The sequence below is a fragment of the Panthera leo genome, chromosome C1 (genome assembly GCF_018350215.1).
Source record: "Panthera leo isolate Ple1 chromosome C1, P.leo_Ple1_pat1.1, whole genome shotgun sequence".
Lineage (NCBI taxonomy): Eukaryota > Metazoa > Chordata > Mammalia > Carnivora > Felidae > Panthera > Panthera leo.
Window position 1 is genome coordinate 161,914,577 of NC_056686.1, and position 27,236 is coordinate 161,941,812.

The 27,236-nt window shown below is 41.1% G+C and overlaps 1 protein-coding gene and 1 long non-coding RNA gene across 16 annotated transcripts in view; one reads left to right on the forward strand and one right to left on the reverse strand.

Moving 5' to 3' along the window:
• Nucleotides 1-27,236, forward strand: part of LOC122226267 — a 131,198-nt gene that overhangs the window by 49,863 nt on the left and 54,099 nt on the right. The gene's annotated exons all lie outside the window — the stretch shown is intronic.
• The window catches only part of WIPF1 (WAS/WASL interacting protein family member 1), a 123,011-nt gene continuing 98,304 nt past the window's right edge, over nucleotides 2,530-27,236 (reverse strand). For all 7 annotated transcript variants that reach the window (XM_042949178.1, XM_042949174.1, XM_042949176.1 and 4 more), the window contains 6 exons: nucleotides 25,276-25,405; nucleotides 19,381-19,536; nucleotides 15,723-16,496; nucleotides 10,711-10,923; nucleotides 9,885-9,998; nucleotides 2,530-4,867 (listed from right to left, as the gene is read on the reverse strand). In XM_042949178.1, the coding sequence (XP_042805112.1) occupies nucleotides 4,812-4,867; nucleotides 9,885-9,998; nucleotides 10,711-10,923; nucleotides 15,723-16,496; nucleotides 19,381-19,536; nucleotides 25,276-25,405 (1,443 nt within the window). In that variant the 3' untranslated portion in view covers nucleotides 2,530-4,811. The remainder of the gene's footprint in view (nucleotides 4,868-9,884; nucleotides 9,999-10,710; nucleotides 10,924-15,722; nucleotides 16,497-19,380; nucleotides 19,537-25,275; nucleotides 25,406-27,236) is intronic.

A 27,236-nucleotide genomic window follows, 5' to 3' on the forward strand; every position in this document is an offset into this window, starting at 1 on the left:
TGGGTCCAGAGAGAGAGGAAGAGAGAGAATCCCAAGCAGGCTCCAAGCTGTCAGCACAGAGCCTCATGTGGGGCTCGATTTCACAAAATATGAGATCATGACCTGAGCCAAAATCAAGAGTCAGACCCTCCACTGACTGAGCCACCCAGGCGCCCCAAACTTTAGCAGACTCTTCTGAATGCACTGAAAATGCCTTCCTGAATATGGCCTCAGTTTGATAGCAAAGGGATTAGAAAATCGAATGGAACTAACTTTCATTGAGCGCCTGACATATGCCAGTTATTTTGCCTGATGTTCTGTATATTTAAGCACTGTAAACATTTTGCAGTTGAGGAAATTAGAACTCAGAAGGCTTAAATACCTTGTCATTGGCCTTCCAGGGAACAAGTGGCAGAGCTAGGGTCCAGATCCAAATTTGCATGTCCTGGGCTTGTTCTCTGACCCTGTAGCTTGTCATTTGGTCTTTTCTTTCCAGCAGATGTGAAAGACACATGAAGCAGAGACTTGCGCTAGAGGTGGGGAGGATCATAATGAAGGGAGCGTTGGGGCACCTGGCTGGCTCAGTTGGCGGAACGTGTGACTCTTGATCTCTGGGTTGTGAGTTTGAGCCCCAGGTTGGGGGTGGAGATTACTTAAAAATGATATCTTAAGAAAAAATAAGGAGGCGTGTGGTGGTGAGGTGACAGGCCAGGCTGCTTGTGCATCAGTAGTATGTGATTTGGGGTCTTATATACTCATCTGTAAGACCAGAGGGTGGGACTAGATGACCTCCAAGTGGAGTGACCACACAGCCCAGTTTTCCAGGGCAGCCCCAATTTGTACCTGTTGTGCCAAAGCAGCAATTATCAGTATTCCCTCCTACTCTCAAAAAGTGTTCTACTCGTGGATCATAAATTCTGAGGCTGCCCTATATATAGGTTCTTTCCAGGTCTTACTTCCAAATGGAATCTAATAATTTCCTTGATGACCAAAGCAGCATGAATTTTCATTTTTCAGGCCTGTGAGGTCGAAGGGACATCATGTGAGGTGTCCTCTGTCTGGAGGTTGCTTTGCATTTCTGGTACGGATAGTCTGCCTGCTATTGCCTCTTCCTCTACAGGTACACTAGGAAATTCCCTTTCGGGCAGTTTGGCTCCAGTAAATTTGGGATCATTATGTAAATATTTGTTGTTTCACCAAGAGTGGCTACCTGGCTACCAGTTACTGAGTGCCAGAATAAGTCAGGCCAAGTACTGAGTGTATTATCTCATTTAATGCATTTATTAATCCTGTAAGATAGTTACTTACCTTGTAGATAAGGAAGTGGAGGCTTAGAAAAGTTTGCAACTTGCAAGTAAGAGATGGACGCAGGTCTTCTAATCTCTTAACCATTATACTGCATTAAGATACATACACACATGTGCGCAGCAGATAATTAAAAAAATTATCGGGCCCCCTAAGTTCCCCCTGGCCTTTCCTGTATTTCTCAGTGTCAATTCTATTCTTTGTGGTTTCCTGGCCCATTGGTCCCACCATCCATCTGTACCTTAGAATCTTAAAGCATCTGCTTCAAGTAAACAGACAGCAGACTTTGGCTATGATGCAGGTTCTCAGGAAAAACAAACAAGGGATTAGAAAGTAGATGTGAGGTACACACACCAGGAACCTCCACGACTACCTTCTCCTTTTCTTTTCTTTGAGTTTGTCTTTCTTTACCAAAGTATGAAACAGAAAACAGACACTTGCTTTTTCATTTGTATTTACATAGACAATACTTCAATAAAAACCACCGGTTGACACTCTTATCATTCTGCTTTTATTTATTGTCTGGCTAACTTACAAAGACGCAGATGTCTAGGGTAGACTCTACCCCACCATTTAAACTGTCCTAATGACATCGATACCAAAATGTGCATGTGTACATAATGCAGTGGTATGAAAAACATTTTTTTTTTCCTTTACTGTCCCTGACTATAAACAGGGAAAAATTAATTTCATGCCAAAAAATTTTGGCCATTTTAACAATCATCCCATTTCTGCTACTAAAATAACAAAATTGGTATTACAAGTTAAAATATAAAAGCCTAACAGTTTTTACAAATATGCAAATAATCTGCTACTTAGACATAAAAAGTCTATTTCTTTCAAATCACAAAGTAAGGCACCATTGGATTAAACATTTCTCTCGGCTTCTACTAAATAAAATGCATAGTGAAATAAATATGGAACACTGAATTTTAATACTGTAATACATTTCAATATAAAATGATATGTGAATATTAAAATACTGTATTGCATCTTGAATACATTTATCTGGAAATATTGTGGAAAAAAACCAAATGTGAGCCCTGATTTCAGGGAAGAAAATATTCATTTTTGTGATTTGCCATAGTTGAAGATTTTAGCATAGAAATTATTCAGTTTGGGCTGCAATTAGGTCGCCAACTTTCAAAGAAAGGGTGTAGATGTATTAATGAAACATTTACTTAAAAAAAGACCTGCTAAAACTTCTCTGTCCTGGATGAAGAGCAACTCTGTACTGTGGCTCTGTTTCAGACGTTAGGAGGGCACTATGAGGTTGGGATATACAAGGAAATTGGCCATTCTTACTGCCCCTTATAAAATTCAGATCCAAAATCCTTTGGATCAGACTTTTCTATGCCATATTTGCTATTAAGGCCAGATTCCGCCTTTTCTAAAGTGGGTCATAAGGTTTTATCATAAGGATTTGTATCAACTACTGATATCTGATCAAAGAATCCAAAATAAAATGATGCTATTACCTAAAAAAAATGTTTTTTCGAAAATACTTTGCCACGTTTGTTACACTTTTATATTTCTTAGTTCTCTTTGGGTAAAGGGCCCCAAATGACTGTATGACAGACAGATGAATGGTAGAGGAGAGTTAGAAAAACCAAGTTCTCTAATGTTCTAAGCCCAAGACTTTGGCAAGGAAAGTTACAAAAATACAGTATATTCAAATGGGCAACTTCATAATTTATTAGATATCCCATTTATTAGAACTCTAAGTTCTTTTGCTTTTATATAAATGAAACAATTATTTATTCTATAAATAGGAATGTGTCTTTCAAATTTTTCTTTGGATTGATTTCTCGTTAGCATCTCCCAGGAATACATGAATACACTGAAACCAGGATACAAAGTTTAGGTATGTATATATATATATATATATATATATATATATATATATATATATGGCCACGTGCTTTTAAAAAATAAGTAATGGTAATTTTAAACATAACCATATAAAACATCTAAATGGAAATACTCCCCCCCCTCCCCAAATCTATAGATAGATTTAAAAGTCCCAGTAAAGTTTTGTAAACAAAAATCATACAAAAAAAGGGCAAGGCTGGCTCGTCCCTATGGTCCTTCCCATGGAGCTGTATTTGTATAGATCCAAGGCAAGTGATTCCCCCGGCAGAGTCAAGACAAATTCTCTTGGATTTGTAGTAGCAATGTCTCTCAACCCCATCAACATCAGATTTAGATTAGAGTTTTGCCCATCAACCCAAACCTGCTTCCTTCCTCCACATTTCCAATTTGCCACCTTTTCCTAACTTTCTCGCACAACTGTGGAGCCTACGAGCCTCCCTGCCCTGATGTGCAAGCTAGACAGAGGAGGAAATGAAGTGCAAGGCAGGAATCCAACTGATAGGTGAGCTCAAGGCAGCTGGCTCTGAGCCCCAAAGCCCCAGCTGGCTTTCGGTTTCTTTCCCATGGCTTTATTTCACGTGACTGTACACCCTGTGAGATCAATTTCTGACCTTGGTATTGTGAAGCAACAGATGTTAAGGCAAGAGGGGGAATAAGGGAGCAAAATCTAAGATCAAGCTGTCTGCCAAACAAGGAGTTAGGTCCTAACCTCATTTTTAGTTACTTTTTGAATGGCTAAAGCTCATCTTGCATTTTCTTTGTTTGTCTGTTTTTGAAATAAGAGGTTTTGTACCATCCTCTGTCTTCTGGGCCTGTGCTGTCCAATATGGTAGCCGCCAGCCACATGTGGCTGAGCACCTGGGATGTGACTAGTCGGAAAGGAGATGTACTCTCAATGTAAAATATAGCTGCATTTTGAAGACTTAGTACCAAAACACAATGTGAAATATCTCCTTAATAGTTGTTATACCAATTGCAGGTTGAAATGATAATATTTTGGGTATTCGGGTTAAATAAAATATATTAAAATTAATTTCCCCTTGTCCTTTTTTAATGTAGCTACTAGAAATTAAAAAACTGCTTAGGTGGCTCACATTGTATTTCCATTGGAAAGCTCTATCCTAGAGCTTATCTCAGACTGCCAAAGATTGGACATCCTGTAACTGAAAAATGTTACATGAGCCCTGATGCAGCAACTTGCTTCCATGGTCTGTGGTGCATGCAATCGGACAGAAAGCCAAGCATGCAAAAAGGGCATGGAAGCAAATAGCTCTCAGGGACTTTAATATTACAGTCTGTAGCAAATAAGCAGTGAATGTTTGAATTTGGTTGGTTGAGAGCTAGGACACAATTCATCTCTGCCACCTTGCCACAAAAGCCTACTGACCCCTAAGCAACCAACGCTGGCGGGCTGTAGCTGAAGCAAGCAATAGCTTTGAGAATATACACAACATAAAAAGCCAGGTGCATTCTTTCCTGCATTCCCACCCCCTCCCCCCACCCCCCCCCCCCCACACATTCCCATGTTACCCTACCTTCCTCCCTATTGCCAGTATGAAGGGGCCAAGGGAAGACAAGGGGAGGAGGGTTTGCAGCCCTTGGATAGTAACAACAGAAGTAGCTCTTGGGCTCAGATGGAGAAGAGCAGGTAAAGATCACCTCGGGATGGGAGGGAGTGGAGGAGCACCCCTTTCTCTTCGGTTGGATCCACCTTGATGAAAACATAGACAAAATACAAATTTTGGTTAGAAAGCTTGTGATCTCACTATACAAATTGAAGGATGGCTGCAAAAGTACCCACTACCTCACCCTCTATGACCAAGGCTGTAAATAACTGGCATTATGTGAATGAGAAGTAACAAGTGAGGAGAAGAAGCAAGTGAGGATCTGAATGAACATTACTAGAGATGGGTGACCCACCACTGGCTACTGAGTACTTGTGAAATCAAGGGAAAAAAATTGTAAACAGTTTTTTGAAGTTTACTTATTTAGGGGTGCCTGGGTGGTTAAGTTGGTTAAGCATCAGACTTCAGCTCAGATCATGATCTTGTGGTTCATGGGTTCGAGTCCTGAGTTGGGCTCTGTGCTGACAGCTCAGAGCCTGGAGCCTGCTTCAGACTCTGTGTCTCCCTCTCTCTCTGCCCCTTTTCTGCTTGTGCTCTCTTTCTCTCTCAAAAAAAAAAAAAAACATTAAAAAATTTAAAAAAAATAAAAAGTTTACCTATTTATTGAGAGAGAGGGGGGAAAAACCAAAACAAAACACGAGCAGTGGAGGGGCAGAAAGAGAGGGAGAGAGAATCCTAAGCAGGTTCCATGCTGTCAGTGCAGAGTCCTATGTAGCGCTCAAATCCACAAACTGTGAGATCATGACCTAAACCAAAGTTGGACGCTTAACTGACTGAGCCACCCAGGAGCCCCAAGAAAAATTTTAAAAAGTACTTGTCTTCTTGCCACAAACATAGTATGTATTTATGACAGATTCAAAAAATATTGACGAACAAAAACAAAACAAAATCTCACCAATGCCTGTACCACCTGGAGATAACCAATAACATTATGTAAATATTTTCCATTTATTTTCTCCACATAAACAGTTCCCTTTTTTCTTCCCCAAATAGGATCATATGTAGTTGGTCTGAATCTTTTTCAAGAGTCGTTACTGTTTATACATATAATTATTAATGACACATTACATTCTATTATACAGTATACTCTATCTAATCAATCCCTTTTGTTGGGCATTTAGGTATCTTCTAATTTCTAAACAATGCTTTTAAAAAAAAAAAAGCTTATTTTGAGAAAGAAAGAGAGAGAGCATGCGTGTGTGAGTAGGGGAAGGGCAGAGAGAAAGGGAGAGAGACTCTAACTCACGAACCGTGAGATCATGACCTGAGCCGAAATCAAGAGTCGGATGCATAACTGACTGAGCCAGCCAGGTGCCCCAACAATGCTTTTTTGATAGTAACTATCCTAAAAGGTGTGAAGTTGTATTTCATTGTAGTTTTATTCGCATTTCCCTAATGATCAGTGATTTTGAGCATCTTTTCATGTGTTTCTTTGGCAATATGGATATTTTCCTCAGAGAAATGTCTATGCAAGTATTCAACCCATTTTAAAAATTGGGTTTTTGTCGTTGCTGAATTGTAGGATTTCTTTATGTATTCTGGATATTAATGTTTTATCAGATATATGATTTGCAAATATTTTATCCCATTTCGTGGGTTGCCTCTTCACTCCGTTGACAGTGTTCTTTTAAAAACTATGCATATTCTGGGCTCTCAGTACCAAGTTTAAAATCCATTCACAATTTTTAAAATTCATTTATCTCAGATACATTTTTTCTAGGATCTAACAGGTGTTAGGCATGCAGCCAGGTGCTCTGATGCTGTGAGCAGACGTAGCAGGGGCACATGTCAGTTGAGGAAGGCTGCTGTGGCCACCGCTCTGGAGAGACTTCAAGGTGGGCTGGCACTGACAGATTCTTCAGGAGGCATATCAGCAGGGATTTCTGAGATAGAACCAAATCTCTGAGCAAGGGGAGGAGTTAGAAGAAGACACTGGCACCCCATTACCTTGCCTCTTCCTTCTGCATCCCGACCACATTTTTTCTTGGGCCCATACCCAAGCAAAGACTCATCTAGATGGAAACCAGTCATCTATCATGGAGCCCTGACCATCAGCTGACATACCACAGGTGGTTAGAAAAATGAGGGCTGGCCTTATGCAAAGCTGCAATTAGGTGGCACAGCTCAGGGCCACCTGGGTGCCCTCCAGGCTGGTGCCCTACCTGGAGGCCACGGCAGCTATAGGAGCACAATAAAACCACTCCGTAGTATTTTAGTTAGATGATCCAGAGATAATCCATTCAACACATGGAATGCTGGAATATTTAAAGCAAATCTACAAAAACATTTTTTGGGGCAGTGGACGTTAATTCAATTTAAGAAACATTTTGAAATGCCTACTATATTTCAGGTTCTGTGCCACTTGAGGAAGATGCAATCATAAGCAGGACAGTTCCAGTCCTCAGGCTGTGTTCAGTCTTAAAGACAGAAGGGTAGGGAAGGGAATGTGTTCAGCTATTAAATTAAAAACCTAGGGGAAGGGGGTTGATTCTGTTACTGACTTAAATACACAAAGAGCACTTCAAGTAGATTAAGAATGCTTACATGAAACCAGGAAAAATATTTAGAGTCTATGTGAACAGCTCCTTAAAGTGAATTCATTTCTTAGTGTCCCCCAAATGAAGAGAAACAAGCTGTTTTTCTTATCAGAGAGAAGCCCCTCTTCACGCCACACACACACACACAGAACAAAGATACCTGTCCCACACAAAGGCTTATTTTCCACTCTTGTATAAATGTATTACACTTACACCTTTTTTATTAGTTATCTTCTAGGAATAGAGTATTCCACATAAATGAGTTTTTCTAGTAAATACACTTTCCCTTCCAAGCAGCAGTATTCTGTTTACTTCTGGCATTTGTTCATGGAAATTTTTAAAAAATATTTTCTAGTGTGCCTGGGTGGCTCAGTCGGTTGAGCATCTGACTTATGACTCAGGTCATGATCTCACGGTCTGTGAGATCGAGCCCCACACTGACAGCACAGACAGCACAGGGCCCACTTGGGATTCTCTCTCCCTCTCTCTCTGTCCCTCCCCTGCTCTCGCTTTCTCTGCCTCTCAAAATAAATAATAACATTAAAAATAAAATAAAATATTTTCTAATTCTTTGAATTCTTCAGCAGAGGCACAGAGCACAGTTTGACCTATTCTTCACAACCCCGCGGAAACTCCTGTATTGTCCTGTGCTATGATACAAAGTACAACTCTGTGCCCCTGTCACACAGCCAGTCCCTCTCAGGACCTGGGACTCCCACCTATCACGTCTCCCTGAAGCCACTGATTTTGCTTTTAACCAGCCTTGACTTCAGCTATGAATCTGCTCAGTGGCTGGGAAACAACCAACCAAAAATTATTTAAGAACTGTGTGTTGGGGCACCGGGTGGCTCAGTTGGTTGAGCCTCTGGCTCTTGATTTCGACTCAGCTCATGCTCTCATGGTTTGTGAGCTTGATCCTCAAGTGGGGCTCCATGCTGACTGCATGGAGCCTGCTTAGGATTCTCTCTCTCTCCCTCTCTTTCTCTCTGCCCCTCCCTGGCACATGCACGTGTGTGCATGCGCTCTCTCTCAAAATAAATAAACTTAAAAAAAAAAAAAAAAGAGCTGTGTGTTAAAGGGTCAACAGGCATCACGTATGTGTGAGGAGCTCCATCTAAGGAATGAGGACAAGGCTAGGGATGCTTTGGCATTTATCTGAAAATGCTCACTTTTTCTCCATACATTTCTGGTTTGGGAGTTTGGTTCCAAATCTAAGACTGTCACACCTCTGAGCCTCAGCACTGAATCTGTATATTTCATGCTAATTCTTTCTGAGTTCTAACCACTTATTGTGTTGAAATTTCAGTTTCACTATTTCTTCTTGTTCACCTTTTTGTTTCAACAGGGGAAAGGAGATTCACTTCTTCATGGTGGCATTACATATTTTAGTAAAACCCAGAAACAATCTAAATGTCCAATAATGGTAAACTAAATTACTGTATGCTGACTTGATGGAATGGGCAAGTGTTTTACTAAGCAAAATCATGTGAATCCCACCAAAAAACTGCACTCTATAATTATAACTACAAATCAATTCGAGTTATATGGATAAAAATGAGCAGAGGACCTGGTAAAATGAAAATAGATGTTATGTGGAGATTTTATGAAGATTATGTAGAAAGATTATGGGTGTATTTAAAATTTTCATGTAATGTTCTAGAAGCTAAAATCATAATAAATTTATTTTATTTTACTTTAATATTATTATTTTTAAGATTTTATTTTTTTAGTAATCTCTACACCCAAGGTGGGGCTCGAGCTCACAACCCCGAGATCAAGAGCATGCTCCACCGACTGAGCCAGTCAGGTGCCTCTTAATATTTTCATTTATTTATTTTTTAATTTTTTAAAGCTTATTTATATTTTGAGAGAGAGAGAGAGAGAGAGAGAGAGAAACACAGAATCCCAAGCAGGCTCCATACACTGTCAGCACAGAACCTGATGAGGGGCTTGGACCCACAAACTGCAAGATCATGACCCAAGCCAAAATCAAGAGTCAGACGCTTAACAGACTGAGCCACCCAGATGCCCCATCCCCTTACTATTTTTTTAAGTAATCTCTACACCCAACATGGGGCTTGAAGTCACGACCCTGAGGTCAAGAGAGTCACATGCTCTACTGACTAAGCCTGCCAGGTGCTCCTAATCCTAATATATTGAAAATATCAGAGCAGTTACAGTGAGTTTTTGTTATAATTATTAAGACATTTGGCTAGTCTCAAAACTGGTAGTAATAGAAGATGGCTCTATTTGTGCTATCTTAGGAAAATCGAAATCGGGAAGGCTGTTCAAACAAGCAAAGCAATAAAATTTAACCTATTAGCAAACCAGTTATTTTGAGCTTGTAATGACACATTAAAATGATCATTTCTCATATGCATTCTGGATATCTCCATTTTTCCCTATTGCTTGTGGAAGGGGAGTTTACCAGAATGGAGACAGCTCCATATGGGGCTCTCTGCCCCACTCTAGGCAAGAGGCCAGGATTTCCTATACAACCCTGAGTTGTATATAACCCAGGCTATTCCAGTATGAAGCCACCAAAAGTCCTTGCAGAAATACTCACTCCGGGTTTCATTTCTTGCCAGTTTACTGGGATAACTTTTGGCCGTTGGTACATATGGCTCTGGAGGTGGCAAATCAGAAATCGGATGGAAGTAGAATCTGCTTTCCCACTCATCTGAGAGAGAGAAACAAACAGTATCTTCAGTAACAATCTGCTATAAAGATTTATGTAATGAAAAGAGAGAACTGCAGAGATCACTTCTAGTTGTATGCCTAGAAGTTTAAAGCTCAAAATGCTACAAGTCACTGATTAGCACGTCAATGGAATACAAAGCAAATCAAAGCAAAGACAGATAAATAATCCAAGTGACTTTAATTAGAGTGATTAGGACCCAGCCAGTCCCTCTCGGGAGGTAGGGGCTAAAGTCCGAGATACCTTTCTTCCCACCAGTGGGCAAAGAAGTAACTGGGGCCCTCTCATAACAAAGGCAGGGGAAACTGGCTTATGAACTGTAAACCATGGTGCCTCTTGCCTACAGCCAACTGTTGAGAAAGGTAGATAAGGTAGGTAATAAGGTAAACTACAAAAAAACATTTTTTTTCAGAGTCCTGGGATCTTCTAGAAAGTTAACCAAAATGAGACTTTAACAACGAGAGAGAAAAATGAACTGCCTTTTTGAAAAGTGGAGGAGGGAGGATTACTACTTTTAATTTGAAATTATAGTGGTCTCTAATGGTTACTTAGATCAGAGCAGTGCAGTGTGATAAGAATGAGGTTCACAGAAACAAGAAATGTTAACGCAAGCACACAAACAACAAACACAAATTTACCATTCAGTTGTCCCATAGCCTGAAAATGTTTCCAAGGAGCTGGGACCCCACCTTACCTTCACCTGAAGAGTCTTGGAAGCCATTTCTAATTGATGTTGATGGTGGAGGAGGGGGAGGTGCCCCAGCACCAGGCCTGTCGGGAGGAAGAGGAGGCCTAGGTCCACTCCTGGCACTATCTACTCCACTCCTGGACGGCAACTGGGGGGTGGCAGGCAGGGCCCGAGATGTGCTGCCATTTCTGCTTATTGGAGGGGGTGGTGGGAGAGGGCCTGGAACAAAAAAAAGGACAACATTTAGTGCAATACCTTACATCCTACATTACTAACGTTATGTCACCATCAATGTGCAATTATTGAACACCTGCTGGATACATGCCCTATAATTGGAAATGGTGGAGACTTTCTAAGAGATTTTCGTCAAGCATTGAGTAAGCACATATAAACAGAACTGAACTTACATACACATGTCTGTATATAAAGAGTGCATACTGATAGTTAAATGGCTGCTTTGGTTTTGAGACAGTACTGATACAGTTAGGTTGAGAACAGGTGATAATTAATCCATGTATACTGACAGCTGTATACTTTAAAAACCACTTTATAATCCTTTTAAATAGCTACTGGACTAGTTTCTGTGACAATTATGAAATAAACGCCATTTGAAAAAGAATTACTGGGGCGCCTGGGTGGCTCAGTCAGTTAAGCGCCCGACTTCAGCTAAGGTCATGATCTCACAGTCTGTGAGTTCAAGCCCCACGTCAAGCTCTGTGCTGACAGCTCAGAGCCTGGAGCCTGCTTCGGATTCTGTGTCTCCCTCTCTCTCTCTGCCCCTCCCCTGCTCATGCTCTATCTCTCTCTGTCTCATAAATAAAAACATTAAAAAAATTTTTAAAAAGAATTACAAAAAGAGTAAGATAGTTATGAAGTTATTTTAGGTCTTTAGAGGGACTAGATTCTTTAAATGCACACTGGTATTGCTAATTACACATGCATGATTCCATGATGCATACAATCTGTTTCCAGACAAGTGGCATCAGGAAGCCAAATACCAATCATCCTGAGAATGGCAGGAGTTCCTTCTTGGTTCTTCCTCTTTGGGGTGGCAGACTAACAGGGAGCAACAAACAGCTAGTCCCTGTGCATGGCTACACATGCTGGCATAGAGCCCTGACCCTGAGCAAGCTGGTTACTACATGGAACTTAATTACTATATACCTGAGATCACCTGATAGTCATCTCACAGCACTCTTGCCAGGAATAAGTAGCCAAAAAATCAAATAAAAAGTACTCTTTAAGTATTTGAAACCATTTAAAAAATTCAGTGGTATGGTAGAATCAGAACATTTTAATTTCCTAAAAATAAAGCAAAATTCTTCTTTTTGATAATACAAAAGAAACCTCTCTTGCTTGTCCCATCTTCCAAATTCAGAGACTATTTGGGTTATGAGTAAATGAAAAAAAAAAAAAAAAAGAACTTGAGCATTCTGATGCAAATCAAAATGGCCTTAGTAATTATTCCTGGTCTTCAGCAGCATGCTTTGCGTGCAAGATGCTGGCATTTTATGTAAATACATGTTATAGCTCTATAAATGTAAATATCTCTTATTAACTACAGAATCAGAAACCAACTGGAGGGCCTTAAACCAAACAACCCAGCCATTGCAGGTATCCCTGCCCGAAGTCTTGGCCCAAACCCCTGATGGGAGTAAGAGGCGTGCCCAGCCCTGGCTGGCCTCTCAAGGAGTCTTCAGTGCTTTTCCCAGCAGGGTTTATTTATTGCCCCATCTGTTTGCAATTGCTGGAGTCCCAGTCAGGAGGAGATGATTTATTGGGGGGCAAGTGTCTCACATACTGTGGGTGAACTTCACTGGTACTATCGCTACATAACTGTCACTAAATGCAAACTAGATTTCCAATATTATGGGGCCTGGTGCTATTAACTTGATCAACCTGGTATCTTTCTCTCTCTTTTTTTTAATGTAAATGTTCATGTTCCTAACTCTCCAACCTTCTAGGCCCCCTGCTCTAACCCTCAGCATGCATAACAAAAAACAGATTTCAATTTCTAATAATAAAATAATAATAATAAGCCATCACTGAATGGTACTACGTGCTAGGGATTAAGATAACCACATACTTGTCTCATTTAACTCTTACAACCCTGAGAAGTGTAGGGACAGCAGATGAGGCCTCTGATGTCGGAAGGTTAAAAAGCTCAAGTCAGGAGGCTAATGACTGCAAGAGTCTGGATTTGGCTCCAAATATGTCAAATTCTAAAGCCCACACCAAGCCAACCCACCTCTCAAAATACAGATGGTCCTTGATGACCTCTCATAGGATCCTTGTAGGAATGTAAGTTGGTAAGAATTTTCAATTTGGCAAAACCTATGAAATCTATAATTTGTCCTGAATACCTGACCAAAATATTGCGTTTCAAGGATTTAATCCAAAGGAAACACATAGAAATGTGCAAAAATATTTAGATACAAGAATGTATTCCTTGCATTGTCTGCAACAGCAAAAATCTAGAGATGGTCCATATGATTAAATAAATTAAGGTACATTTGTAGGCCATTATTATGCAGCCATTAGAAGTTAGGCTGTAGAAGAATAGTTAATCCTATCAGAAAATGTTAATGAGATTGTTAAATAAAAACAAACTATCAAATAGTATGCATAGTGTGATACTGATTTTGTAAACATATATATGTGTATATATAAATATACACACACATTTTATTTATTTTTCTTTCTTCCTTTTTTGTTTTAGTTAGCTCTATGCCCAACATGGGGCTTGAACTCAGGACCCCAAGTTCAGGAGTCGCATGTGCTACTGACTGAGCCAGCCGGGCACCCCTATAAACCATACATTTTAAAAAGAATGAAAAGGGGCACCTGGGTGGCTGAGTTGGTTAAGCATCCAACTTTGACTCAGGTGAATATCTCGTGGTTCATGAGTTTGAACCCCACATTGGGCTCTGTGCTGACAGCTCAGAGCCTGGAGCCTGCTTCAGATTCTGTGACACCCTCTCTCCCTGCACCTCCTCTGTTCACACTTTGTCTCTCAAAAAATAAACGTTAAAAAAAAATAAAAAGATTGAAAAGATAATAAAAAATGTTACGAATGATTATTTCTGGGTGGTGGTAGTGAAGGATTACAGATCTTTTTTGTTGTCTTTATATTTTTCTGTATTTTCCATAATAAACAGATGTGATTTAGGTAATCAAAGGAAATAATAAATAGGGGCGCCTGAGTGGCTCAGTCAGTTAAACATCCAACTCTTGATTTCGGCTCAGGTCATGACTCACATTGGTGAGTTTGAGCCCCACCTTGGGTTCTGTGTTGACTGTGTGGAACATACTTGGGATGCTCTGTCTTCCTCCCTCTCTGCCCCTCCCCTGCTCATGCTCTCTCTCTCTCAGAAATAAATGAACACTAAAAAAAAAAAGAAAGAAAGAAAGAAATAATAAATGTTACAGCTATATGTCACAGACTATCCTATTTAGGGGAAGAATGAATCTGTTGATTTGTCTATTTGGTAGAGTCATGCAAACAGCTCTTCAATCACCTTGGGGGAAAACCCGTAGTGGTTAGATAAGAAGAAAACGTTGCACTTCATTCATCGGACTGTCTGTTCTCGTTTGTTCTTTGAAGAATACTTAATGAGATGCCATGATGTGCAGGGATCGGACTGAAGGGACTACTAGTAGCTTTTCAGATTTGTAGCCTACTTTCTGTGGCAGGGTGGTTTCAAGTAGTGGTTCTCAGACTTCGCAGAACATTAGAGTCACTGGGGAGCCTCCAGATATCTTGATGATCTGTCTGTAACCCAGACCAATGAAACCAGAAACCGTGGGGAAGAGACCCAGGCATCCACATTTTAAAGCTGCCCAGGTGATTCTAGAACGTGGTCATGTTCACGGACTACTGGTTTAAAGAGTGTTTATTAGGTTTTTGAGGTCACAGGGCAAAAGGTTAGCTTCTCCTAAAGAAAAATATGCCCGAGCTCTGTGCCCCGAAGCCTGGATCCTGCTTTGGATTCCGTGTCTCCCTCTCTCTCTGCCCCTCCCCAACTCACTCTGTCTCTCTCAAAAATAAGTACACATTAAAAAAATTAGAACAACAACAACAAAATGCCCCATTTCCAGGCATCCTGTATATATAATAAGGTTAAATTTAAAATGTAGATGGTTCTCCTGAACCCATCAATAGCCACTGTGTAATATAAAGCACCTATTATAATTAGGAGAGAGTACAAGCTCTAGGGAATCCTCATTTCATTTCATTTCATTTCATTTCATTTCATTTCATTTCATTTCATTTCATTTCATGGTGTCTCAAAGTTCTTCCCTTAGATCAAGCTTTCTCAGCTCTGGGCAGGGCGGTGGGGGGTGGGCACAGATGAGCTTCAGAAGGGCTTTCAATCCACGAAACAGCCCGCAGATTGTGAGTTTACGCTTATGAGCATTTTTATGAACAAAGGCCTATACCTTTATCTGATTCTCCAAGGGATTAATGTGCCAGAGATGTTAACAAACAGCAAAATGGACTCTAATGTTTGTCTTTAATGAGCAGGGAGGAGGCCTCAAAGTTTGACCGATGAAGAGAGCAGTACAGGAAAAGGTCATTAGCTCTTAAATAACTGCCCTTCTTGTTGGAATAATGGGTCCCTCTTGCAGGAGGTGGGAATTTATTTGCCCAATTAAGACAGCTGAAATTCACTTTAGGAAAGGCAGGGTAGCAGAGCCATGAGCATATTTCAGAACAGAAGGTGAAGGTTCTGGTCTCTTCCAATTAACTAGCTTGTGATCATTTGACTTTGTAAGTTACTCAGTCTCCTCATCTCTAAAATGCAGACAGAAGTAGCAGCTCCCCCTCCCCGCCTTCCTCCGAGGTTTACATGAGGTCAGGATGAAATCGAACGCGATAAGCGTCACTTAAAAGATCCGAGTGGCTGGCCAGAGAGTTCACTTAAGCTTCTGCTGGACTCCACTCACTTATATGAGGATTAGTGACATGGGGGCAGGCTGGGCTGTAGGAAGACAACTCACCCCAGGTGTTGCCTTACCTGATCTGCCTGGTGGGTCCCTCACTGGAGGAGGGGGTCTCTCATTGGGCGGGGGAGGAAGAGGGCCCGAACGTCCTGGTGAAGGTAAGGGGGGTGCAGACGAAGAAGTAAGGGACAGATTCCGCTGTGGGAGTCTTGGGGTTTCATCACTGCCACTGGAACCCGGAGGCAGGGGAGGAGGGCCGGGTCTGCTTGGTGGCGGCGGTGGCGGTGGGGCCTGTGAGGAGGAGGAAGGCCTCGGGGTAGAAGGCACTGGGGGCTTGCTGTTCTGAGGGGGAGGGGGTGGGACTGCCTCCCTATGGACGGAGGGCCTGTTGCCCACTGGAGGAGGCGGAGGAGGGGGTTTGTCATCCAAGGCCCTGCTGGGGGTAGGGGGCAGGGGAGGCCTGTTGGAGAAGGGTGAGGAGGAGCCTGAGGGTGTCTGGCGTATGGAGCCTCCTCCAAAAGCAGCACCTCGGTTTCCAGGGAAAGGGGGAGGAGTTGGCCCAGGGCTGGGCTGCCTGGGGGCCCCAGGCACTGGTGGGGACCCTCGGTTGTGCAGACTTGATTGAATGGGTCTTGGCGTATTAGGTACTGGAGGGGGAATGCTTTCAGGCTTTGCGCCCACGTCGGGCCTTGGGGGAGGCATTCGGTTCCTCTGAGGCTCTGGGGGACCACTTCTGTGGCCTGGGGAAGGCACAGGAAATCTCCCTGGGCCACTTGGGGGTGAGAAAGGTTTGGCAGATGTGGATCTTCCTCCCGGTGGCAAAACTGGGAGTCGGCTTCCTCCAGAATCTAAAGAACAGGAAAAAAAAAATCCAGTTAGGAAATTAGGACACCTCCCCTTAAAGAAAATCAGAGAACTAGAGTGTATTCTCAGCTACTGGAAGTCCTTTCCTAGATGCCATAAAGTACAGGTAACTATCATTTATATAAATCAGATTCTGTGTGGTCCTTCCTGGAGTCAGAAAGACGGATCCCAGGTCCCTGTGTACCTGCTACTTCCAGGTTCTACAACCTGGCAGCTTTCAAAAGGATTTTGGAGAGCTCTCTTGGCATTATGTGTGTACAAGAACCAGGAGAAAGTTGGGAAGGGTTCCAGAGAGAGAGCCCTATTCATTATCAGAAGATGCTGCAGGTACATGGGATTTCTACTAATGATTTTCTTTCTCTCCATCCCCACCCCTGTCCTCCTGTGCCTGCACCTCTCCGCTTTGAAAAAATAACTTAGCCATGTTGGGTGAAAAATCAGTTTTCCCAATGTATAAATCTCCATATGGGTGGGCTTACCTAGTCCCTTTGAACAGAATTCCCAAGAGAAAGTGTAAAAATGTAATGGAAGAATTAGAACGAAAATAAGAAAGAACTAACACAAGAAAAAGAAACTGTCAAAGTTTAATTGAAAGACTCAACACCAGGGGTTGGTCTTGATCTGCAAAGGAGGAGGAAACTACACAAGTGTTTTTCCTTACTGAGTCAACTTCCATTTCAGCAGTGGCAGGTCAGAACAACTCTATTATATCATTAATATTAAACTTCTTCGGTTCAACAAAAGGGGCCAAAGTTATGGAAAAAATTCAAACTACCACCCCAGAATTTCTTGGAACCCAAGGTAATTCTCAAAAAATGATTAGTCTAAAAACTTCCACCATCTCACCCATAAGCTTATTAAGGTACTAAATATTTATTGAGGACCTGCTGTATATCAGCCATTATTCTACATGCTAAAAGACAGAGGAGTAAACAAAATAGAAAAGATCCTGCTGTCCTGTGGTTTACATTCTTGTGGGGGGAGATACATAATAAGCCGGCAAACATAGAAATATTCTCAGATAGTTGTAAGTATTAAAAAGAAACTAAAATAGGTTGATGAGATGGAGAGGCCAGGATAGATGGGGTGGCTGAGTGGGGATGGCTTTTCGGACAATGTCACATTTGAGCTGAGGCCAGTCATAGAAAGGTGAGGAAGAGGTGCATTAGGCAGAGGACCAGCAGGTGCAAAGGCCCTGGGGCGGGAATGAGCTTCAAGGTGAAAAACTGAGGCCTATGTGCCTGCGGCACAGTGAACATGGAGAACCTAGCATATGGACCCTGAGTGGCCAGCAGGGGTCAGGTCATAAGGAACTTTGAAAACCAGAGGAGTTCAGGTTTTATCCAAGGCACAGTAAGAAACATTTGGATGGATTTATACAGTGGAGTAACATGAACTCTAGACAGAATTTTTAATTTCAACTTTGGTACTAGAAAAAAGGTGTATTTTCCTTGACTGTGTGCTATAATTCTGTGTCACCAGCTTGTGATAAATTCTGTTGGAATTCCAAGTTCAGATTAAAGCTGCAGTTATTAGGCATGTATACATCACACAGCTAGTATTCCTTATGTGGATGGTATACTATGATGATGTATACATCTGGTATACCATTTTGAGCACGAACTTAAATTCCATCTTCATTTTATTATTAAATTTTATTTATTATTTTTGAGAGAGAGAGAGAGAAAGCACGTGAGCAGGGAAGGGGCAGAGAGGATGGGGGCAGGCAGAGAATCCAAAGTGGGCTCTGTGCTGACAACAGATAGCCCAGTGTGGGGCTTGAACTCATGAACAGTGAACCATGACCAGGGCCGAAGTCAGACACTTAACCAACTGAGCCACCCAGGCACCCCTTCATTTTCTTATTTTATTTGCAGTTATCTTTTGCCTTAATTTCTTCACCTACTTCATTCAGTACTTTGTTAAAGTACTGAATGTCTGCATTTGTCAGCTGCCTCCTTTTTGAAGTGGGTTTTAAATAAGTAAATTTAAAGGTAAATGCAGGTCTGGCAAGATAGAATCTCTCATGTTATCAAGCCTGTTTTTCGATATTGACCATTCAACTACTAACTAGTCAGAAAACCCTGAGGATTCAGTGGCTTTATCTTCATATGATTGTGAGAATTTCATACTTTCCCAGCAGACATTAAACGATCACAGAATTAGAAAGAAAAGTCTTCCAGCATAATAAACATTAATACAGAAAGTTTTATGGTAAAACGTATCAAGCCTCATGCACTTTGCAGGGTTTTTTATTTGGTCATGACCAGATTTTTCAATTTTTCTCTCTGCCGTCAGGTTCAAAGACAGTCCTGTAGGACTCATTTCCCTGTGTCCCTGCAGAGAATATTTAGAATCACTGGCCCTCAAATGCCAGATGTCTGTCATGCAAAACACCTTTTCAGATTTAGTGCAATACGTAATTATATTGCATAGAACATGCTCCATAGTGTGTTTGAAAAGTGGCCCACAAGTATTTACTATACTAGACAGCTGGGTCAGGCTACCTCACAAAGAAAGGTGAATTTGCCAGGTCACCAGGCAGACTTTCCAGGGACGGCAAGTTCCATTTGCTCCTTCTTTTTCTTCCCACTCTAGCTCACCCTTTAGAAAAGTACAAAAAAGTACAAGTTACCCCAAGGACACTGGGCAAATACTTGACAGCTCAATGGAGCTGTCTGATTTTGATTAAAAAAAAAAAAAAAAAAAAAAAAGATGCTACATAGAGTCTTTTTTATAAAATAGTGTTAACATTTCAAGCCACCTAAAATGTTTGAAAGGGCACAGTGCCTGAGAAGGGCTGCCAAGCCTTCCAACCACCAAACTCTGCCTCATCTTGTTACTAAGTGAGAAAGAAACTGTCCTTACCACTCTCCCTGTTGGCTGTGGATCTCAGCTTCGGCATCCCAGCCTGGAACAGTCCTCCCAAACCAGGCGGTCCACCCCCTCCGAAACTGCCACCGCCACCGCCACCTCCGCCACCACCAAAGCCACCACTGCCACCAGCACCAGCGCCTTTGGGCTCTGCGGAAGGAAGAAAACACAGTCTCTTCACCATGTACGAAAACATCACTGGAGTCCTTCACAGCCTGAGCCCAAGTAAACAATAAACAATGAGGACCAAACTGGGAGCCAGCTCAAACTGGGCCTGTGGGGGCCTACTGGGATTTCATTAAAATGCAGGATTTTAAGGACTCACCCTACCCCTGGTCAGAAAAGGGTGGGGTTTCTGTTCACTCCAGGGCAGTCACAGGCTCCCCGGCCGAAGAATCAGTAATAGCTGATGACTTACCCCCACACCCCACCTTGGCGAGCTGCTACAGAGTTAACATCTGTATCTTAAGATTTGGTAAATAAAAGAATCTTCAAAGAAAGTCCAAAGGGGGAGGGGAGAGATACAATGAGAGGTGAGAAGAAAGGAAACTGTAAAAATAGAAGAAAATAAAATATCTCATAATTTTACTCCCTGGAAATGGAGGTTATTTTGTATTTTTTCTTGTTAGTACTTATTTCTAAGTACTTGTTAAGAAATTAAAAAGTTAAGTATTTTTCTTGTGAGTACTTACTTCTTGTTAGCTACTTACTAGTGCGCTTGTTAGGACGTATTCTTTCCTGTTAGTACTCTTCTATTTTATGGATTTTTTTCTTAAAATTAGGACCAGATTCACTAAAAAGCTTTTAGCCCACTCTTTTCACTTAACACTTTTTTGTTAGCATTTCCCGTGTCATTAAGTTATCTTTGAAAACATGAGTTTAAGGGACTGCGTTGCGTTTTAGAACATGAATATATTGTAGTTTATTTGACCATCTACTTATTTGATGGCCTTATGGGTTGATTTCAAATTTTTAATATCATAAAGCCCAACAGGAGGCTTAAACATTAAAAAAAAACAATCCCTGCAATTTAAGATGGTACAAAGATTTTGTTTTATTTTACATTTATGTCCCTAAAACTGTGGAAGATTCTGAAATGGGCAAACAAACAACAGCAACAACAACAAAGAAAAAGAAAAAGATTACTAAGTATCCTGTCTAGACTTTTGGGTTATTTTCCAGGTCTTTCAGCTATTTTACAACTCTTTAAATTGTAGAAAACTGATAATAATTGTCCATAGAAACATAAATTAGTTGTATTCAGTGGCATGAAATTGATTACTGATGGATTTTGCACCTATTTGTAAATTTCCCCTCTGATCTGCCTAATGAGTGTGGTACTTTGAATTCTCCTTTGAACTGGTAACATTATACTGCTTCCCTCATTAATTAATGAGTTAAATGAAATATCTGACTTATGTTCTTTAAAAAAAATTTTTAATGTCTATTTATTATTTTTTTTTTTTTGAGAGAGAGAATGTGAGTAGGGGAGGGGCACTGAGAGAGAGGGAGACACAGAGTCTGAGGCAGGTTCCAGGCTCCAAGCTGTCAGCAAAGAGCCTGATGCCGGGCTCGAACTCACAGGCCCTGAGATCATGACCTGAGCCTAAGTCAGCCACTTAACTGACTGAGCCACCCAGGTGCCCCTGACTTATGTTCTTTTTATATCTGTATGAGAGCCATGATTATACTCTCTTTTTAAAAAAGGATCTCATGACAAAATACTTATGTATGTATGTCTGTATTTATGAGGTTAAACATTGTTGAAAGTTCTATCCCTGGAAAACTTTCTAGAGTAGTATATGAAATCTACAAATTAGTAGGGGAGAATTTATACTTGTATGATATTTAGACCACCTGGAAATATGGTAGATTCTCCCATGGATTCTGGTTTACTCAGTGAAGATATGTAATTTTCATGATATGGGTCACATATCTTCTTGTTAGGGTTCCTTTGATACATTTTTGTTTGTTGAAATTGTTTCCCCTTTTGTAATTGGTTATCACTGGCATCAGAAAATTTCATTTGACATCTAAGAAACCATTTTGCTATATTTTCTAAATTAAAATTTATAAAACATTTATTGGATTTTTTAGTAGTTTAGACATATGGTCTGCAAATAATAAAGGTTTTGCCTCCTCTTTTCTAATAGCGGTGTATCTTATCTTAGTTCTAGTTTATGTAAGTAATAACTCTGATGACTGGACTTCCATGCAATATAAATTATTAATACTGTTAAACTAAAGACAACCACAGTTTGATTTTAATGAGCACACCTTTAATGTTTCAAAGTTACATTCTAACTATTGGTTTGAAATAGGTTTTTTTCCCTTCTAAGTATTCACAGTCAGCAAGGATTCTCTATTTTAGGTTTTTAAGACTTTCTTGGGGGTGCCTGGGTGGCTCAGGTCATGATCTCATAATTCATTGGTTCAAGCCCCGTGTTGGGCTCCACGCTGACAGCACAGAGCCTGCTTGGGATTCTCTTTCTGCCCTGTCCCTACCCCTCAAATAAATAAACTTAAAAACAAAAAATGACTTTCTTATGGCATGGAATTTTATCAAATGCCTATTCATGATCTGATATGGATTTGATATGATGGCTTAATAGACTTTCTAATGTTAAAAATGAGATAAACCCTGGTCTCGGTGAATTATTCTTTTAATATACTATTGAATTAGATGTTTTTGGTTTTAATTAGTATCTTCTCATCTATGATCATAAGTCCATAATAGGGTTTCTTAACCTTGAAACCACTGACACTTTAGGTCAGATAATTTTTTTTAAATGTTTGTTTATTTTGAGAGAGCAGAGAAGGGGCAGAGAGAGAGGGAGAGAGAATCCCAAGCAGGCTCTCAGATGTCAGTGCAGAGCCTGATGTAGGGCTTGACTTAAGACAAAATCAAGAGTTGGACACTTAACCAACTGAGCCACCCAGGAACCCCTCAGATAATTCTTTGTGGTGGGTGGCTATGTTGTTCTCTATAGAATGTTTACAGCATCCATAGCCTCTACCCACTAGATGTCAGTAGGAACCCCTCATTCACCAAGTTGTGACAACTAAAAATGCCGCCAAACATTGCACATGCCCCCTGGGACACTGATACATAGCTTTCTTTTTGTGTTTGCGTTGCCTTGGTCAAGTCTGAGGTTAGGATCATGCTAGTCTCATTAAGTCTATCAGATAGCTCTCCATCTCTTTCTATGTTTGGGAATAATTTGTATAGCACTTGAATGAGCTGTTTCTTAAAATCTGGAAGAATTTAATGATAAAACTGTCTGGCTCTAAACCTTTTGAGAGAGAAAGTAGCCTGATAAAGTTTTCAACTTTTCTCTTGCTCAATGAAGCTTCATGAGTGAATTTTGGTAAATTTTAATTTCTTTAAGATTTTAACATGTTTTAGCATATAAATTCATCATAGCATCCTTAATTTTAGTAAACCTGCTTGAATCTCTTACTAATCTACATTCTGAGTCCTAAACTTTATTCATTTGTGTTTTCCTTTTTTCTCGATTAGATTGATCATAAGTCTGTGTAGCTCTGTATATTTTCTAGATGTAGAGCTTTCTGGGCTACCTATGGGAGCTCTGCTGATAGAAGAAATAGTCTGATAGTGAACTGATTACTTCACCTAACAAATAAAATTACAATAATAATTTCTAGAAGTGTATGCAAAATTGTTTCCATATAAAAGTACACATTTTAATTAATTTTAATTATTACCAATAATAACATCATTTAAATATTATTCATTAATTAATGACACATTTTAGAATATTGCATTTACATAGGATGCCTTTACATGGCACTCAAAGAGACTGATGATCACTATCAGACATCATACATCAGTCTTCTTAACCAGAAACATTTGTGCACCTTCCAGATAGAGAAGCTGAAGTAGTTAAGGATAACTAATTGGCTCCAGGTTACTTCATTAGTAATCACACTGCAGAATAAGGCTGAATTAAGTTATAGGATGTATGGGGCACTTGGGTGGCTCAGTCAGTTAAGTGTCCAGCTCTTGATTTCAGCTCAGGTCATGATTTCATGGTTCGTGAGATTGAGCCCCACATTGGACTCTGTATTGACAGCATGGAGACTGCTTGGGATTCTCTCTCCCTCTCTCTCTGCCCCTCCCCTGCTTCATGCGTGCATGCTCTCTCTCTCTCAAAATAAAAATAAGTAAACTTAAAAAAAAAGAGTTATATACAACCATGGTCCACATTTTGACATAGGACCCAGGGAAATTTCTGTTGGAAACAAATAAAAAACTATACATGGATTTTGCCACTTGCAAAGAGCCTGTGGAACAATATAGGAGACCATTAAGTGCATGGACAACAAGGGCATGCATTGGGTTGCATCATGTGTCCACCTAGCAAAGTGCATTCATAAACATCATTGAGCAGCTGGAAAGGAGAAGAACGAATATTTATTTCCATTTAATGGGAGGAGAAGAGGACCTTGAAGAACACAATTAGTTTCCAATAGTGGATTCAGGAATAGGCACTAGACTGTGCAGTCTTCTTCAACATCAGTGGGGAATTCACATCTACCTCTCTCGAGCCCTAGGCCCCTTCCCAGAGTGGAGAGAACAGCTGAACTCTGTCCCAGAGGTTGGCAGTTTGTGGAGCTCCTCTGGCCCCACAAACAGGCACCATGACTCACACAGCTTTGGACCAAGGCTTCCCAGAGATGAGTGGTGCCGGGCTCCCCTCAAGGAGAATCTCGTGGTACCAATCAAGAGGACTAAGGGGTTATAAAATACCATATCAGTTTTGTGGGCATTTTGACTAAGAGGTAACTGTGTCAAGTCAAGGGTAAAATACCCCATAGTGGCTTTTGGAGATTGGTGTTCTCTCCTCTGTGACACAGAGCCTGGTAACAGAGCAACATGTAAAAGCCTTGTCTTGGCCTTCCTCTTTTCCATTTTCTCCACACCCATGTTCTCGCCTTCTTTCTTCTCTACCCATTAGGCGCTTTTCCTAGAACTTCCTCCTAAACACTTCTGATCCTCTACGTGGCTAAAATCCTGTATCACTTTCCAGTGTCTACAAGGCTCCCTCTGGTGATTTTGGAAAGTCAGTCTATTTCCTATGGAGTCCAAACGGGATGTGTGTGTAGGATGTATTTTGGGGACATCTAGCTGGCAGTGGAGAGGTCTAGGAACATGAGGAGACAGTCTCGAGGCCTGGTTATTAACTACCAGTGGATTCTAGTCATGGGTACATTTTCATTCTGTTGTAAATGTTAACAGGAGCCCTGTTTGTTTATACATACCCTGCTTTGTTCTAGAAAGTATCTCAGACTTATGATGGATAGATAAGCAAAGTTGTGATCTCATTTCCTCTCTCTCTCCCAGCTCCTGAAAATCGCATCTTACACTTGAATGACACATTCCAAACCACAAAACACTTTTGCATGGTCTTGTTTGATGCTTACGGCACGCCCGCGAGAGCAGCAGAACACATATTATCTCCACTTTACAACTGAAGACAGTAAGGCTCGGAGATGGTAAGGGGTGGATGTGCCAGAACCCAAACCTACGTCCTCCGATTCTAGGGCTCTTTCCATATTGCACGCTGCCTTTTGATCTGCGGTGCAAACAGTAACGGGTTAACTTCCAGAAAGTGTTGTGAATAATTCAGAGAATCGCTGCTGTGTGTGCCTTGGACAAAGAGTTATTATACTGGCTTCCTGCAGCATTAGAGGGAACCCAAGCCGGAGCTGTGGCTACACTGAGTGATACAAGTCCCTTATTTTGCTAGCTTTGCAGCTGTTGTTAACCAAAAAAAAAAAAAAAAAATCTTTCTGGAAGGGTAGGGTTGGGTTGATGGTTAGGCCATAAATCATGTATCTCCATGGAAAACAGCTTTTTTCACTTACTGTCCAATATCGGTGCACTTCTGTCATTGGTGACAGTCTTCTTCAGTTTCTTCCCTTTGCTGATGTCAGACAGAAGGGCATTTCTCCCAGCCTGTTCGGACTTATTCAAGGTAGGCTTTTCTGTATTGGCCTAAAAGGAGAGCACGCACACTTGTATTCATCTCTTGAATTAAAAATCATGTACCACAACACTCGGTGGGGACAGCTAGAGTATTGGAAGCTTGTTATTGAGGTTCTTGGCAATAGGCTGTAAATTCTCCACAAGTTTTAGATCCGATGTCATTCTTTTTAAGACCCAGACATTTGGGAACAGATGCAGCAATAAATTACACTCATTTTTAATGCAGGAAGAGTCAGTCCCTGATAAAAGTCTCTAAAAATTCAGACCACAGTCTGGCCGTAACCAACGGAGCCAGGGATGGATGCGAAGAGACGAGAAGGGAATTTTAAGTCTAAGAGGATTCTGCTGGATACTACGAAGCTTCACCCTCCAGAACGTGCCCTGAAGATCAGCTTCTCCTTCACATCTTTTAGAGTTAACCTGATGCAAGGGGCAAATGGTCTGTAGCACAAAGGGTCAGCTCTTTGTTCTTTAAATCCACCAAAGTTTTAGAAAACAATTCCCTCTCTCTACATTGCCGAAGACTTTTTTTTTTTTTCTTTTTAATTTAAGCCAGACCTGAGGTGTATTTTACGTGTAGTAAAATCACTCTTTTAGTGTAGAGTTCCACCAGTTTGACAACCATACACAGTCATGTAACCATCACCACAATGAAGATATAGAACATGCCCATAATCCCAAAAAGTTCCCAGAAGTCCCTTGCTGGAGGTGTTTCTAATGTTCAATCCCTTTGACAGCTTGGCTCACAGAGATTGCAGGGTAGACAAAGGTGGTGGTTTAAAACGTTTAGGTATTTTCTCCCTTTTCCAGAATTCCTAGGAAAGATCCTCGCTGTGAAATTGAGATCTCACTTTCTCAGGGTTATTTGATGGAGTGGGGACATGAGGAGCCCAGCACACAGGACTTGGAAGTAGGCATGTGCCTGTGTCTGCCACATGTAGAAACTGGCTTGGTCTGGCCTGGCCCCAGGGACACTTGGCTTCCCCAAACCCAAAGGTCCTTCCAGCAGACCTGAGAGACCTTCTAGGTTGGCCCCGGCCCTTCTTGAAGGATCTGACTCCAGAGGAGCCAGCGAGGGGCACAAGAGGTAAAGCTGGGGCATTTTAGCTGGAGCCCTCACCCAGCGATTTAGTATCAGAGTCGGAGGCAGAGGGAAAGCTAAGGAAAACCCGGAAGCAGGCTACATGGAATCTCTGTGTTAAGCTGGAAGGGTCTTGAAATAATTACAGAGTATTATTTGCTCATAATAACAGCAGTTATCATTTATATAGTTTTTCCCCCGGGCCAGGCACTGCTTTTAGAACTTTTATGTGTATTAATTCATTTGGTCCTCATCAACCCTGTGAGTCATTATTTCCATTTTACGGACAAGGAAATAGAGGCACAGGGAAGTGGAATCATTTGCCCCAGTCACCCAGCTAGTCAGAGGGGGAGGAGGTAGGATTCAAACCCTGGCTGTCTGACCCCACAGCCTTCCCTGTAACTTGGCAGAAGGGTAAATGTGGGATCAACAAATGCCCCTTTGCCCAAATTGGGGAGATGCTGTTAAAAGGCACAAAATCAAACTACAAGATGAATATATCCTGGAGATCTACTGTACGGCACAGTGATTACAGTTAACAATACTGTATTATAAGCTTCAAAGTTGCTAAGAGACTAGGTCTTAAATGTTTTCACCAGAAAAAAAGGAATGATAATTATGTGATGTGAAAGACAGGCCAGCTAAAGCTAAGGTTGCAATTACACCGCAATACATAACTGTAGCAAATCAACCCCTTGTATGACTTAAACGTACACAACGTTCCTCGCCAGTTATAAATCTCAGTTAAAAAAATAACAA